The following is a 15095-nucleotide window of genomic DNA, read 5'->3' on the forward strand; positions in this document are numbered from 1 at the left end:
GAAAATGTATGTTGCTAAGTAAAACATTTTTTAAAGTGAGTTTTGCCCCATTTTATAACCTTTCTCGCCACAGCTGTGAATCACTGGGTTTTAGTTAAACAAAAACAGCCTATCAAGAATTTTTTAAAAAATAAACATGTTTTACTATTGCTTTGTTAAAAGAGAATTTAGGCCCACAGGATTTGGCAACAGAAAATATTTACTTTTTGAAGAATATTTACTTCTTCAAAATCAGCTTTTCTTTTTTTTTAAATCCACTGATGGCTGAGCAGCATCATAAAAACCAATGACCACATATCAAATGGTTAAGAAAATTAGAAGAGGGAGGTTTTTATGCTGAGGAGAAACGTGGAACGTTCATTTTAAACGGAGGGTCGCTGTGCTGCAGCATTCTTACCACATGTCAGCTGCCCTTGCTTTATGCTCAGAATTGGTTGAGCTTGTAGGGATTTTGGGTAGGCACATCTGGTGTCACGAACGGTGATATTTCTTTCTTGTAGCCACTGCTGCATCCATAGCATATTACAATCACAAAGCAGATAATCTGTCTGGAATTCGCTGAAACAATTAAAAAAGAAGCAATATAATTAATCTTAAAATAATTGAAATTTAGTCATTAAAACACCCAGGATCGAGCTGTAGCTTCACCGTAAACTAAGTTTTAAATTTTAACAAGCTTTAAAAAAAGGGTTTATTGCATTTAAGTATAAAGTTATGACAATTAAAAATAATATGAAATGATACATGTTTACACTCTTAATCTAAGAATCTTGGGATCATGAAGAAACCTAGTAAACAAAGAGATTGCAAAATCTACTGAAAAATTAGATTACATCCAGCAAATGACTTCATCCATTTGTACTTACAGAGCTTTTAGTGAAGTTAGATGATCGAAGGTTCCTTGGGCAAGCAAAGAAAATAAATTTCCTGACAGATTTCTAGGAAATGTAGAAACACAAACATTTTAGAAATCTTCACATGGACCAGCAATGCTGCAACCCAGACTCTTCCAGTCACATCACCTCTTAGGTACGTTTCAGAATTTCATGTTGATTTCTCTCCCTTCAGGGGCCAAGAATATATGGGGCTTATAATCAGTCCTGTCTGGGCTCTGAAGGATTTTTTTTTTTAGTAATTTTGAAAATTTTGGGACTCCCAAAGCTCATTAGTGCCCATCTATATGGTGGTGTTTGGGGGTCGTTAAGCACTCTGAATTGATATGTTCTACTTCCAAACTCTAGTCTTTGTTATGGAAAACCTGTAGAGCCCTAAGCGTATCAGGCGGCCTTGTAGCACCAGAAATGCTGCACAGATTAAATAAAAACCGAAAGCGTGTGTTTATTTTCTGCTTCCCACTGTATATTTTAAAGCAGAAGTGATGGAATGTTGTTACAAATTTTGACTGCACAGAAAGTCACGTAAGATAGCTTTATATACATTCCACAGTCCCTACCAAGTTAGTTCGATTACATATTTTGTGCTACAGCTGTAATCAGGTTGTGTCAATTCAGCAGCTCAGCATGTCTGAACACATCACTCAGTGCTTGATTAAATAGCAGCTTAAAAAACAGCATACAAACATAAAGTACCAATTCATAGAAAATACAGGGGAAGGGAGAGCAAGAACTGAAATGCGGATAACAAGGTGTTTAGAAAGAGCCGCCAGATGCAGAGTATGAAGAATTTGGTAGTTAATTAAAAAAAAAAAAAAAGGAATAAAAGATTCCTACTACAATACAGGTAGTCCTCCACTTACAACCACAATTGAGCCACAAATTTATGTTGCTAAGTGAGACAGATGTTAATTGAGTCGTCCCATTTTCCAACTTTTCTTGCCACAGATGTTAAGTGACAGTCACTGCAGCTGTTAATTTAGTAACATACACACCCTTTTTTTATTTAACGAACATTTTGCTTTAAGCATTTAGGTTTTTTTAAAACAAATACATCAAAAATAACACTTACAGTCTAATGAGGTTTGTCAATCCTTTAAAAATGTCTGCATTCAGGCATCCTATCTGGTTATTTGTTAAATCTCTGTTAAAAGAGGGAAAAGATAACTTTATCAAAAATTATCAATTAATCAAAATTATCCTAGAACGTAGAGGGTTGGAAGGGACCTCGGAGGTCTTCTAGTCCAACCCCCCCGCCCCCTTGAGCAATAGATCAGTTAATCAGCCGAGATTCAGTAAACTCAGCTTTCTGTGACCTCATTTCCTGCTCTTCTCACCCCTTTCCCACCATCCTCTCTGCACTGTAACATGAGTTCTAGGGCAGGAGGTTGTTGGTAATTACAAACACTGGAGAACTAAAACAAGATGCCCCTCCGGCAGAGCTTTAGACAACACACTAAAGAAAGTTAGGATCGTGCAGGTCCATAAGGCAATTCAGCCACCAGAAGTAAAGTATCAACGCAAGGAACATTCTCAGACTAATTCTACTTAAGTGGGAAACTCCAGTGAATATACTGACATTGAAAAGATCTTTTTTACAGGAAATCCTATGTGCCGGCCGAGTTTATTCTCCATTAAGTATATACAGAGTTGAAACGTGTCTTAAAAATGTGTCAATTTCAGCTTTTCTAAACCCATTTACCCTGGGGGAGCCATCAGGAAAATGTTCAGATTTCAGGGAATACCTGAGTTTTTTTTTAAAAAAAAAACATACACACAAAAACTAGAAAAGAATTCAAAATTCATTTTTAACCTACACAATCGGGCTTTACCATGTTTCCAACAACAAACAGCAAAGTGGTAGTTGAATAGTGGCATGTAAAAAAAAAATTCCCACTGCTGTGGGCACTATATGCAAAGATTAAAAATAAAAATAAATCTATAAAGTATCTTGTGGAAGAGAAATCTGGTCTATACATTTCAGGAATGTGGATTGGCGAGTGTGGAGTTGAATGAAGATTAGACACAATATTCTAAAACAGAAAATGGTTTCCGTTTAAGTGAAGCTAACTAGACATTACAAGTTGTGCTTGTGGATTACAGCTACCCCAACCTTTCTACTGCAACATTTCATTTAGATCCAAGTTATAATAAGGTCAATACTTACAATCTTTTCAGGGATGTAAGTCCTAGAAAAGCCCCTGGATCTATCACACTAATGAGATTGTTCTTGAGATCCCTGTTTCAAGAAAAAAGGCAACGCAGAATAGTTATAACTTTGCAGAAATTAGCAAGAATATTATAGCAGAAATATTGTAACCTTGTGACTGTTTCCCCACAAAATCAGTAGGGACTTTATATGTCTATAGAAAGTCTAAATAATAGAACACCTTTTTATCTAGGTTACTCATTGGCACCTGCTCTATCACGTTTATAATTAAGATGTCTCTAAAAGATGCATCCAGATTAAATTAAAAAAAAGTACAATTCCTCTTTACAGAGAAACTTCCCACATGAAGGGGGATTCTGACAGTCCAGGGCTTCATTGATCTTCTTAGCTAAAAAGGAAGCATAAAAGTGACAGGGTAAGAATATCAGGGGACAAAGGCACAGCCCATGAGTAAAAGGCTGAATGCAACATTTAAACCTCAAATACAGAATAATTCTTTTTTGTTCTTATCTTGAAAAAATTATATAGTTCAAAAGGACCTATAGAATACACACACAATCAATTACTTCAGTGCAAATGCTGAGTGATCTCCTAACCCATATGAATCTATCTGGCCATCCCTTTTCTCCTCGAATCTCAACAGAGTCCTATTTGACTGACGTCAGAAAAACGGAGAAATTGCATAATTACGATGTTGTGATTAGCTCATTCAAAACCAAATTTTAAAACATCACAGGGGTACCCTTTCAGGTATAGGATCGGGGCAATCACAAGGTTCTTTCCTGAACCGTGACTACAAATGCTTTAGGATCTCTTGCAGTTCCCTCTTATCTTTTCCTCCAGTGACCAACCTTCTGGATAGGATCGTGAGCAAGGCTTAGCTATCGAGTTTGAAATTGTTATGGGAAACCTTGATTGGAAGGAACCTGAGCTCCAAATTGCTGCGAAGAAACAGCACAGAGACAACTGTGTTGTTAACCGAAGTGCGTCCTTGGCAGCATTCCCAAACCCCTCTGCCGGTGGACCTGAACCCCTGAAAGAAAAAAAGCTTCTCTGGACCTCCTGCATGTGAGACGGGAGTGGGAAAGAGTTGTGGATCTCTGTTCAAAGTTACCTTTTTAATCACAAAGTGGTCCTATAGTGAGATTAGATGCTAATCCCTCTAGATTATCAAACAATTATCTGAATTAATTATACAATAGAACTGCACCTAAAATTCCATAAAAACACACCACTACATCACTAAAGACTTGCATTAATTAATTCAGTTCCTGAAATAGATTACAATCAATTCTCACTTGGGCAAACTATGAAGCCAAACAGCATGCATTCAGTCGACTAATTAATGGAAAGCTGTCAATATGCAGAGTTGCTAGGTATATTGCTTAAAGCATTGTAAGCCGCCCTGAGTCTCCGGAGAAGGGCGGCATATAAATCAAATTAAAAAAAAAAATAAAAAAAAAATAAGGGGATAATCAGGATAACTAACATTTGCAAGAGGCCACACTGATATTCACCAACCACAGCTTTAAGCAGCTAACCTTAACCTATGTTAAAATTTGCCTCTTATCTGGCTCGCAAATCAGAAGTAAGTTATTTACTGGTACATGTTCTTACAATTCTGATGAAAAAAATGTTGTATTTGAGCTCAAGCAAATTAGGAAATGATTGAATCCTTACCACAAGCTTTCAAAGATAGGGATATCGCTCTTGGCAGTGAATATATCTTGCATGCAAAAAGATCTCCCTTGGATTTTACTCTCTGAATAGCTGTCACAAATGAGTGCAACTGTCAAGCTGACCGAATCATATAATGCAGTATAAAGCTATGTGACATAAAACTGCTGAACTACTGAATAAAGAAAATTTGGTAGGTAGGCACAAAGTAAGATACGTACAAAGGTACAAGTATAGCTATTAGCTATAACCCAGAACAACTTTAGGGAGAAAACTGAATGGCAAAAATCACTATAATGTGTAACAGCCAAAAGGCTGTAGACCCTTCATTCAGCCAGGAAAAAATACACTAAATGTTCAGCATACAGAAAAAATAAAATAAAAAATAAAATAAAATATGCATTCTGTTTCCTTTCCTTAAAACACATGCAGTCTTTAATTACATTAATACTTTGCTTCCGCCTATTATTTTAATGATTACTTATGTGGTTTAATTGCTAGGAACTTAAAATGAAAAAAAAACAAGTCAAAGTTGGCATTTCTCTTAAAAGCAGAAAGAATAGAAACATTTATAGCATTTATGACTTGTTGAATAAGCAGGAAAAAACAGCATTCAAGGATCATAAATGTTATTAGAGAAAGTCATTATAACTGATGGATAATTACTTAGGCTAATACAGTGCTTTATTCACAACATTCCACCGTATTAATGTGCTGAATTTCACCACTGCTTGCCAAAGCATTACTGCAGATAAGGAACCCACGTCTGACTTAAAGAATTTGGCCAAACGATTCCACCTAGAAATTTAATTGATTCACGGTTCCAGTCATAAAGCTAGCCTTTTATTAGAAAATCCCAGGGAAACTTGGTGAAACAATCCAGAATCCGCTACACCATTTCTGGCACTCCAGTCCATCCAGGCCCAAAGGCGGCAAAGCAGCTGCCCAATTCCTCTCCTTGTTATCTAAGAGTTTTGATTTCTGCAAACAATGTTTCCTATTAATGCCAGAAAGTTCCATTTCCACTTCCACTGTCCACAGAACACTGTTCCAATAACCAGGTAGCCTTTTGCAAAAACGAGAAGAGTGGAAATGTGCGCTATGGAAGCCACTGGTTGCCTGAGCAGTGGCTTCCATTTATACCAGTTTTGTTTGTTGTTCTCCTGAAAGGCGTCTCATGAACACTCACATCGGATGATGTAAGAGTTGTCTTGCAACTTTCCAAATTTACAAATTGCATATTGCAAGCTGCACTTTCTTCACTATCTGTCTGGCTAGATCAACCATCCCTTTCCCACAGAGGAATTGGAGCATTAATTGGAGCATTATTTGTTTCCATCAACCTGGCAGAACACATTTTTTGGTTCTGCTGTTTAACCAAAATCTGTTTGCTTAGGAAAAGGACTTAGATCAAATGGTAGATCATAAGACAGCAGATAGTTCTAAAGGGTTCACAATTTTTCTCTTACTGCTGTAGATGTATATGGTTTGTTTATAACTACACATGCATTGGATAACATGCTTTAAGGACCATCTTTGGAAATAGTCACCCAAACCATTTTTTTTTGGGGGGGGGGGGCAACACCTTCTGAAGCAATTAATTGCATGCTATAAAATATGCCTTGTAGGAACCCTAGTTATTTAAGTACTTTGGCTGGAATATTTTGTTTGAACAAGTTTAATTAAATGTATTTAAAGGCAGGAGGATTTTAACTTTAAGAATACTAAGCCATGTAATTGTAAAAACTTACAATCGTTCCAGAAGGCTTAGTCCAGCAAAGGAACCATTCTTCAAGCCAGATATCTTATTGTTGCTCAGAATTCTGCAATGCAAAAAGAAAATCCATTATAAGAAAAGTCCTTTAACAGTATTCTAGTAGTTTGCAAAGGCATTTGGTTTTATTCTTTCTCCCAGTCTTAAATCTCGTACACTCAATAGGTGAGTTAATATAAAAGTAATTATGTAATTTATTAGGTGCATATGATATGATTAACCATGGCCTTTTAGCCCACCAAGACTCCTACTAAATTCTTAAATGTAAAAAAGACAGAAGGGAAGTTTTTTTTTTTTTCACTTTCTTTGCCCCTTTCAATCACACACATGCAATATGAAAGGAGGAAGGGTAGAAGTGGTTTGGACAGACTTCAACTTAGGAGAAGAGTAAAATCACTTTTTTTAAAAAAAGAGTTTTCCTTAAAGTTAAGCAAACGATAGAAAAGTACTTTTTTCAACAGGCATTACTAAAACTGCTTGAACAGCTGTATATAGCAGAGATTGCTTTTAGAAGAATAAACACAAGCTTACAGATAAAAAACTTCATTTTATTATTTTACACCTTTTATAGTTACATGCAAGCTAACTAACGCACTGTAAGCCGCCCTGAGTCTCCGGAGAAGGGCGGCATATAAATCAAATAAAAAAAAAAAATTTAGAACCAAAGATTATTTTCATAAAAGCGTTTAAATACATATTTAAAAAATCAATACATCTGAAGTAATCCAGACATCGTTTTCCTTAAGAGAAACTCCATGTAAAGTTGGTGCTATGAATGAGGAGCAAGAAGGAAGAAACTGTACTACTATAAATTTCAAAAAAGCTTTTCTGAACAGCAGCCACTATTAATAACAGTTGAGGATATATATCACACCATTGCAGAGAAGGGTTTCCTAAGAAAATACACAGCCACATGTACAAGCAGAGAACTTTCTCAAAGAAAACAGTGGCCACATGGAAAGCTTTCTAAACCAAATATTTTTCTGGGAAGAATTCCAGCAAAAACTGTGAAAGAAACATAATGAAAAAAACTTCACAGATCTCTACAGCTCTAATTTTAAATGCAATTCGCCAATGTTTACAGTTTAAATTCAAAATCTGAATATGTCCACATACAATCTTATTTCTGTTTAAACATTACTTGTGGCTAGGTTCTGCCTATTTCGCTTGGAACTGTTACCCTACCATCCTTTCAAACTACACAATAGCTAAGGAAAAGGGAAGAAGAGAGGAGGGGAAAGTCATACTCTTGGAAGAGATTGTGTTTAAAATAAAATCAATTTCCAAACCCACTTTTTTTCTTTGCACTTAACAACTGGTTTATACTAAAACTATACAGCAGTATGTTTGTAAGTACTAGTTGTTATGTTGTATCCAGGGCTCCAGTGGAAAATCCTTGGAATAGAAAGGTAATAGCTATTTTTAAAAGGTTTCCTTTTTTATTCTGCAGGTCTCACCCCCACTTGGAAATCATGTTTGAAAGACTCCCTCACTGCGGATGCTATCAATGGCTACTTGTCAACATAAAGAAAACGAGGGGGAAATAATAATGGCATTTTAAAGAGATGCATGAGAACTTGCCCATTCCCCGTTTCAAAAGCGTTAGCACACCAGATCTGAAGCATAGGTCACCCTCGACTTAAAACCAATCGCTTAGTGACAGTTCCACGTTACAAGGTCCCTGAAAAAAATAACTTATGACTGTTTCTCACACTTACAACCGTTGCAGCATCCCCATGGTCACATGATCCAAATTCAGATGCTTGGCAACTGCCTCGTATTTATGACAGTCGCAGTGTCCCAGGGTCACGTGATCCCCTTTTGCGACCTTCTGACAAGCAAAGTCAATGGAAAAGCCAGATTCACTTAACAACGGTGGTCCTCCTTGAACAACTGCAGTGATTCGCTTAGCAATTGTGGCAAGGAAGGTCGGAAAATGGGGCAAAACTCACTTAACTGTCTCACTTAAGAGCCTTGATAGTACAAGGGTTTAGTGCACCCTGTTATTAACACAGCTGCCTGCAATTTCTGCTGGTTCGAATCTCTCCAAGGCTCAAGGTTGACTCAGCCTTCCATCCTTTCTAAGGTAGGTGAAATGAGGACCCAGTTTGTGGGGGCAATAAGCTGACTTTGTATAAAATATACAAAAGAATGAAGGCTATTGCTTAAAGCATTGTAAGCCGCCCTGAGTCTCCGGAGAAGGGCGGCATATAAATCAAATTAAAAAAAAAACAAAAAAAAAAAACTTAGCAACATAAAATTTTGGGCTCAGTTCTGATCGCAAGTCGAGAACTGCCTGTAAAAAAAAAAAAGGGAACTCCATATTTCAGTTCTATCTGGATAGTCCTTGACATGCAACCATAACTGAGCCCAGAATTGCAGTCGTAAGTCAAGGCACCATGTGACCAGATATATTTTGCGGCCATTGTTAAGCTGGTCATTAAGTAAGTCACTTTTCTCCAATGGGAGGTTTTTTTGTTTGCCGGATACCCGAAGTAAATGCTGGAAACTGTCGAACGAAAACTGTCACAAATAACAGTCAAGTGTTGGAAAAGTGAGTTGTCAACTGGGCAAAATGGGATTGCAAAGGTGTGGCTGCTGGAAGTTTGAAAATCGGTCGGTCACCTTTTCAGTGTGTGTGTATTTGGGGGGGGAGGGGGTCCTTTGTCTCCCAGCAATTTCTCCCCTATTTCCCTGACATCTTATCTAATCTATCACCCTTCTATTACTGGGCATCTTTGGACAAAAGTCAGTAAATTTTTCCTTGGGAGTTAGACCAAGGTCTAAGGGTTGACGGCACTAAACTATGTTAACTTGGGCAATTACAAGTGCCCAAATTTAATATAAATTAACTGGCAGGTTATGATTTCCAAGACTACCACAATGCGATCATAAAGCCAAGTCTATACAAACGATGCCTTCTTTTCTTGTTCTCCACAGTATTGGATCCACCTCCCTTCCTTCTTTTGGTAAGGCAGATAAACTGCCCTTGCACAGAACGGCTTCAAACTTTTTCAGCCTTATGGGAAATTAGGTAAAGGTTACATTGAAAAGTAATGTTTTAAAAGTCAAATGCGAATATGACGGGTTTTATTACTTGCTAACAACAATGGAAAAGAACGGGCAACTAAAATTTCTCCTTCACCAATTTCTGTAAGACTTACTTTTTTAAAATTCTTAAATATTAAGATTAATGTTTAATCTTAATGTTTTACAAAGATTTATGCATTCATAACTAATTTAATTATTTCTCAATTCTGATAGTAGTCTTTTTGAATAGTTTAACATTTTAGTAGAGCAAGAGAATGTCTACATGGCACTAAAGTTTTTTTTAAAAAACCACAATGGGATATTAGAACAAAGGAATAGAATTATTGATAAGGATCTGAACAATGGTACAGTAGAATGTAAGTGGTATACAGCAGAAACAAAAGGTAAGTTTTATTTGAAAATTGCTTCTGGGCCAAACAAACTATGCCAATATGAAGAATCCATATTACAATCATTGTTTATTTATATTTATATTGTGCTGCAATCCCAGAGGATGCTTGATGGTTCCCAAAACAAAAATGATATAATACGATCAAAACATAGCCAAAACCTCCACCCTAGCACCGTAGTCCAGCAGCCATAATCTCCACAGTGCATGTCATTTTGCTGCATTTTCTATTTTTCCTGGGAAACAAACTGGGATCACATCCGATTTTCACTGGGAGGCCAAATCCGAAAGTTGGTGCTGCCACTTGGCACCACCGGTTCCCTTCCTCTCCTTAAAATGGAAAACCACCAGCAGTTTTTCCCAGCCTGACCGAGTTGGTTGCGCCAATTCTGAGAGGGAAAAAATGGTCCTGACAATAACCTGATGCTAAGGGCTTTAAAGGTTAAAAACAGCCATTTAAAACTGCACCAGAAGTACTGTGGTTTAGGATCTGTGGCACAGATGCAATGGCTACAATACAGCCACCTACATATGAATCTCAAAGGTAAAGCAGATAAAACGGGGGGGGGGGGAAGCCCAACTATTTCCTCGCTGCCTATAAAACACTGATAACTGGAACTACGCTCCTTGTGCATATACACACACACGTTTTTGCGTAACTAAAGCTGACTCACTTTAAAGCACGGGTGTCCAACCTTTTGCCTTGCCTGGGTCGCATTGTTTGAAGAAGTATTGTGTTGGGCTGCATACAAAATATATAATATGGTTGGCTTATTGCCTAGCCGGTTGCTCAGACTGGGTTTGGCGTCTTTGTTTGCCTACTGAGTCCTTTTGTTACACCTTGTGGGGCCGCATTACTAGCTGCCCAGGGACGCAGATCGGACACGCCTGCTCTAAAGTTTTAATTACCAAGAAGAAAAGAAGCAGGTTCAGGAGAATAACAGGAAAATGCAGCTCTTACCCCAATAGGAAAGGGCATCAGCCCCAAAGATAAGAAAGCAGTTTAGAGAGGAAGTGGCAGCGTTTAGCTGATCAAGGTAAACCAATGAAGCTGACTGGGGTAGAACCTGGTTGGATGGAAACCACCAAGGAATCAAAAGGCCAAACTGGAAAATAAAAATCTCACAAAATGGCAATGGCGGGCTAGGCTACACACAGTTGCTGAGAAAACAACACGGCTGTGTCCCTGAAGGTGTTCATTTCATCCTGAGGAACCACCTAAGTTCACAATCCTTCTGGGGCTGGTGTGACAAACTGAAGACGTCTCCACGAAAGTGGGACCCACAGCAAAGACCACAGAATCGGCGAATTGATCCGTTTCTTGGAACTTCTCTGGATAAGAAGAGATGGCCCTGCTGCTGCTTGCAAGGAAAACACCGGGCAACGGTTCTCCATGCTTTTAAGCACTAGGAGACAAGGGGAATCTTGCTTGCAGCTGTGCAATCTTTTAGAGGACACAACATTTGCAAAGCTCAGACTGCTTGCAACAGTTTTTACCTCCCTAATCAAAGTTTTTAAATAAAAACTGTACTACAAACTTAGCAAGGCGCTAGCCCTTCAAAAGTTAACAGAGCCATTTTGCTAGTATAAATACTAGTACTTGTACTGTTTCACACGTACCCTGAACAATTGCTGCAACTCCCAGAGCTGCAGAATCTGGAAACTGGAACTGTGAACCTTGCTGCAGAGTTATTGGGACAGTTTGGTGAATCTGACCTTTGCCCTGGGAATTTTAAGTATTGTGCAAATTCTAGCTTACCTGTTTCCACAATTATATCAGCCCACTGAATAACCACAACTGATAAAATCTATATGGTTCAGAAGTGGAGGGGAAAAATAATCATGTATTGCTTTTTTTTTTTCCTAAAAGATTTTTACTCAGGTAGTTTTAAAGTATTAGAATGAGCCATAAAGTCAATTGCTAAATTATTTCTTCTAATTTTTAAAAATGTCAAGCTAAAATTCCATATCCCTAATACAAGTCTGATTCAATGTCATCTCCTGCTTTAAAAAACAAACATAAACTTTGTGTTATTGAATTTGCCTACGAGTGGTGGACTTCTAATTTCAGCAGCTTGCAACCCTAACTAGAAATATGCCATTATTTGGCATCATCTTTTTTATTTTTTGCAAAGGGTCAAGTTGGGCATCAAGCAAAGGAATGAATCCAAAATACTACTACAGGAAGTCCTTACTTACAATGGTTCATTTAGTGACCGTCTGAAGTTACAATGGCACTTTAAAAACGGACTTACGACCGTTTTTCACAGTTAACAACCTTTGCACCATCCCCATGGTCAGATGATCAAAATTTGGGACACTTGGAAACTGACTCATATTCATGATGGTCACAGTGTCCCGGGGTCAAGCGAGCCGACTTTTGAGACCTTCTGACAAGCAAAGTGAACGGGGAAGCCAGATTCACTTAACAACCGTGTTCCTAACGTAACAAATGCAATGATTCACTTAGCAACCGTGGCAAGAAAGGTTATAAACGAAGCAAAACTCATTTGGCAACAGAGGTTTTGCTCAATTGTGGTTGTAAGTCAAGGACTACCTAGAATATGGAGATCTTCTTTCAATGGAAAAATAGTAGATTTCAATGGAAAAGCTCTTTTGCTATTATTAAAGTGATTTTCCTTCATTTGTCATTTTTTAACACCTTAGATCTTAATCTACTTACTGAGGTTGATGGCCACGGTTAAGGCCAAAAATTTCTGTTATTAAGCGAGTTTCGCTCCATTTTACGACTTTTCTTGCCCCAGTCGTTTAGTGGATCACCACAGTTGTTCAGTTAGTAACCCGGTTGTTAAGTGAATCTGGCTTCCCCCGCACTGACTTTGACGGCTAGAAGCTGCAATGGTCGTTAAGTGTGAAAAACGGTCTTACGTCATTTTTTCAAGTGCCCTTGTAACTTCGGTCACTCAGAGAACTGTTATAAGTCGAGGACTGTCGAACAACAGTTCACTTAGGGACTGTTCCAAGTTTTACATGGCTCTGAAAAAAACTATAAGGCAGTCCAGGGGGCTCCCAGCCCAAGGAAGGGCCACATCCTAGTGAATGGTCACTAAGCGGATTGCTGTTAAATCAAGAACCGCCTCTAAGAAGAGAGTCAAGGGAGGGACCCAGGCCAAGGAAGGGCTGCATCCCATTAAATGGTCACTAAGCAGACTGTTGTAACTCGAGGATGGCCTGTAGGAAGGGGGGCGGGGACACCCAGCCCAAGGAAGGGCTTCATCCCATCGGTTGCTAGCAGACCGTTGTAATTTGAGGACCGCCTCTAAGAAGGGAGTCAAAGGGGGGGGGACACAATAGGCCATTGAACAGTCACTAAGTGGACTGCCATAAGTCAAGGACGGCAGTAGGAAGGGAGGCAAGGGAGGGGGGACCCAGCCCAAGGAAGGGCTTCATCCAATCGAACAGTCACTAAGAAGACTGTTGTAACTTGAGGACCGCCTCTAGGAAGGGAGGGAAGCAGGCCAAGTAAGGGCTGCATCCCATCGAATGGTCACTAAGCGAACCGTTGTAACTCGAGGACCGCCTCTAAGAAGGGAGTCAAGTGGGGGGACGACACACCAGGCCATCGAATGGTCACTAAGCAGACCGCCGTAAGTCAAGGACGTCCCATAGGAAGGGAGGCAAGGGAGGTGGACACCCAGCCCAAGGAAGGGCTTCATCCCATTGAACGGTCCCTAAGCAGACCGTTGTAACCCGAGGACCGCCTCTAAGAAGGGAGTCAAGGGGGGGACACAAGAGGCCATCGAACGGTCACTAAGCGGACCGCCGTAAGTCGAGGACGGCCCGTGAGAGGCGCGAGGGAGGGGGCCCCAGCGCGAAGACAAAGGGGGGGAGCCGCCACACACCCCCGGCGGTGGGCGCATGCGCATTGCCCCCCGTGCCGCCCCTCCCCCCCCCCAGAGCGGCTACTCACAGGCTGACGGTCCTCTCGGGAAAGGCTCCGGGCGGCAGGACGTGGGGCAGGGCCAGGCTGCTGCACACCACTTTCTCCCCGGCCCCGGCCGCCGGAGAGGCCTTGCTGCCCCGCGGGCGACCCCCGCCTCCGCCACCTCCGTCCTGCTTGCACCCGGCGGGCAGCCCCGGGCCGCCGCCCCCGCCGCTCTCCACCAACGCCAGCAGCAGAAGCAGCAGCCCCGGCGGAGCAGTCCGGCCCGGGCCCGCCATCTCCACCACCACCACCGCCGCCGCTTTCAAGGGAAGCCCGAGCGACGACGACGCCGCCTCCGCCGCCACCGGAGCGCCGCCATCCAGCCGCCCTCTCCGCTCAGCCCGCTTGCTGAGGGGACGCGCATGCGCCGCGCTCCGCCCCCTCCCTTCCGGGTTGGCGCATGCGCCGCGCTCCATTTTCCTCCCCACACACTTGGCGCATGCGCGGGCCGGTTTCCCGAAGCTCCTCTTTCAATTCTTCCAGGCTTGCATTTTTTTTTTTTTTTTTGTTCTGTGTTTAAAAAAAAAAGTTTGGGAGCCACTTGTGGGACCTTTGCAAAGAAGGCGGTCCGTGCATGGAAGCTCCCTTCCGTCTGATAGCCCCCCTTTGCCCCCCCCCCCGTGAAACGTCCAATAAAGCTTCTTCTCCAAAGCCCCAGAAGGCAGGAGAAGCCGCAGCCTGGAACCAAGGAGGAAATTCCTGACCCTCATGGGACAGAAGTTGTAGATGATCCATCACTGGGGGCTTTTTAAGAAAAGAGACTGTCTGAAATGGCTTAGGCCCTAAAGGGGCTCCTGCCTGAGCAGGGGGTTGGACTAGAAGACCTCCAAGGTCCCTTCCAACTCTGTTATTCTATTCCTTATTCTATTCCTTATCTTACCCTATCCTTTTTCTACTCTATTCCTTATTCTATTTTCTTTCATTCTATTCTATTTTATTTTCATTCCTTCTATTTTATTTTATTTTCATTCCTTCTATTCTATTCTATTCTATTCTATTTTCTTTCATTCTATTCTATTTTATTTTATTTTCATTCCTTCTATTCTATTCTATTCTGTTCTATTTTCTTTCATTCTATTCTATTCTATTCTATTCTATTCTATTCTATTCTATTCTAATCCTATCCTGTCCTATCCTATCCTATCCTATCCTATCCTATCCTATTCCTTATTCTATTCTATTCTCTATTCTATTCT

General features: G+C 40.4%; 1 protein-coding gene across 1 annotated transcript in view; it reads right to left on the reverse strand.

Moving 5' to 3' along the window:
• Window positions 1-14229, reverse strand: part of ADGRA3 (adhesion G protein-coupled receptor A3) — a 36993-nt gene extending 22764 nt beyond the window's left edge. Inside the window, exons 1-6 of the mRNA XM_070948258.1 lie at window positions 13885-14229; window positions 6492-6563; window positions 3061-3132; window positions 1966-2037; window positions 867-938; window positions 398-558 (exon numbers count right to left, since the gene is read on the reverse strand). Of these exons, the coding sequence (XP_070804359.1) occupies window positions 398-558; window positions 867-938; window positions 1966-2037; window positions 3061-3132; window positions 6492-6563; window positions 13885-14135 (700 nt within the window). The 5' untranslated portion in view covers window positions 14136-14229. The remainder of the gene's footprint in view (window positions 1-397; window positions 559-866; window positions 939-1965; window positions 2038-3060; window positions 3133-6491; window positions 6564-13884) is intronic.
• Window positions 14230-15095: the final 866 nt, after the last annotated feature.

This window comes from Pituophis catenifer, unplaced genomic scaffold (assembly GCF_029215685.1).
Source record: "Pituophis catenifer annectens isolate HBS135680 unplaced genomic scaffold, rPitCat1.0.hap2 SCAF_8, whole genome shotgun sequence".
NCBI lineage: Eukaryota > Metazoa > Chordata > Lepidosauria > Squamata > Colubridae > Pituophis > Pituophis catenifer.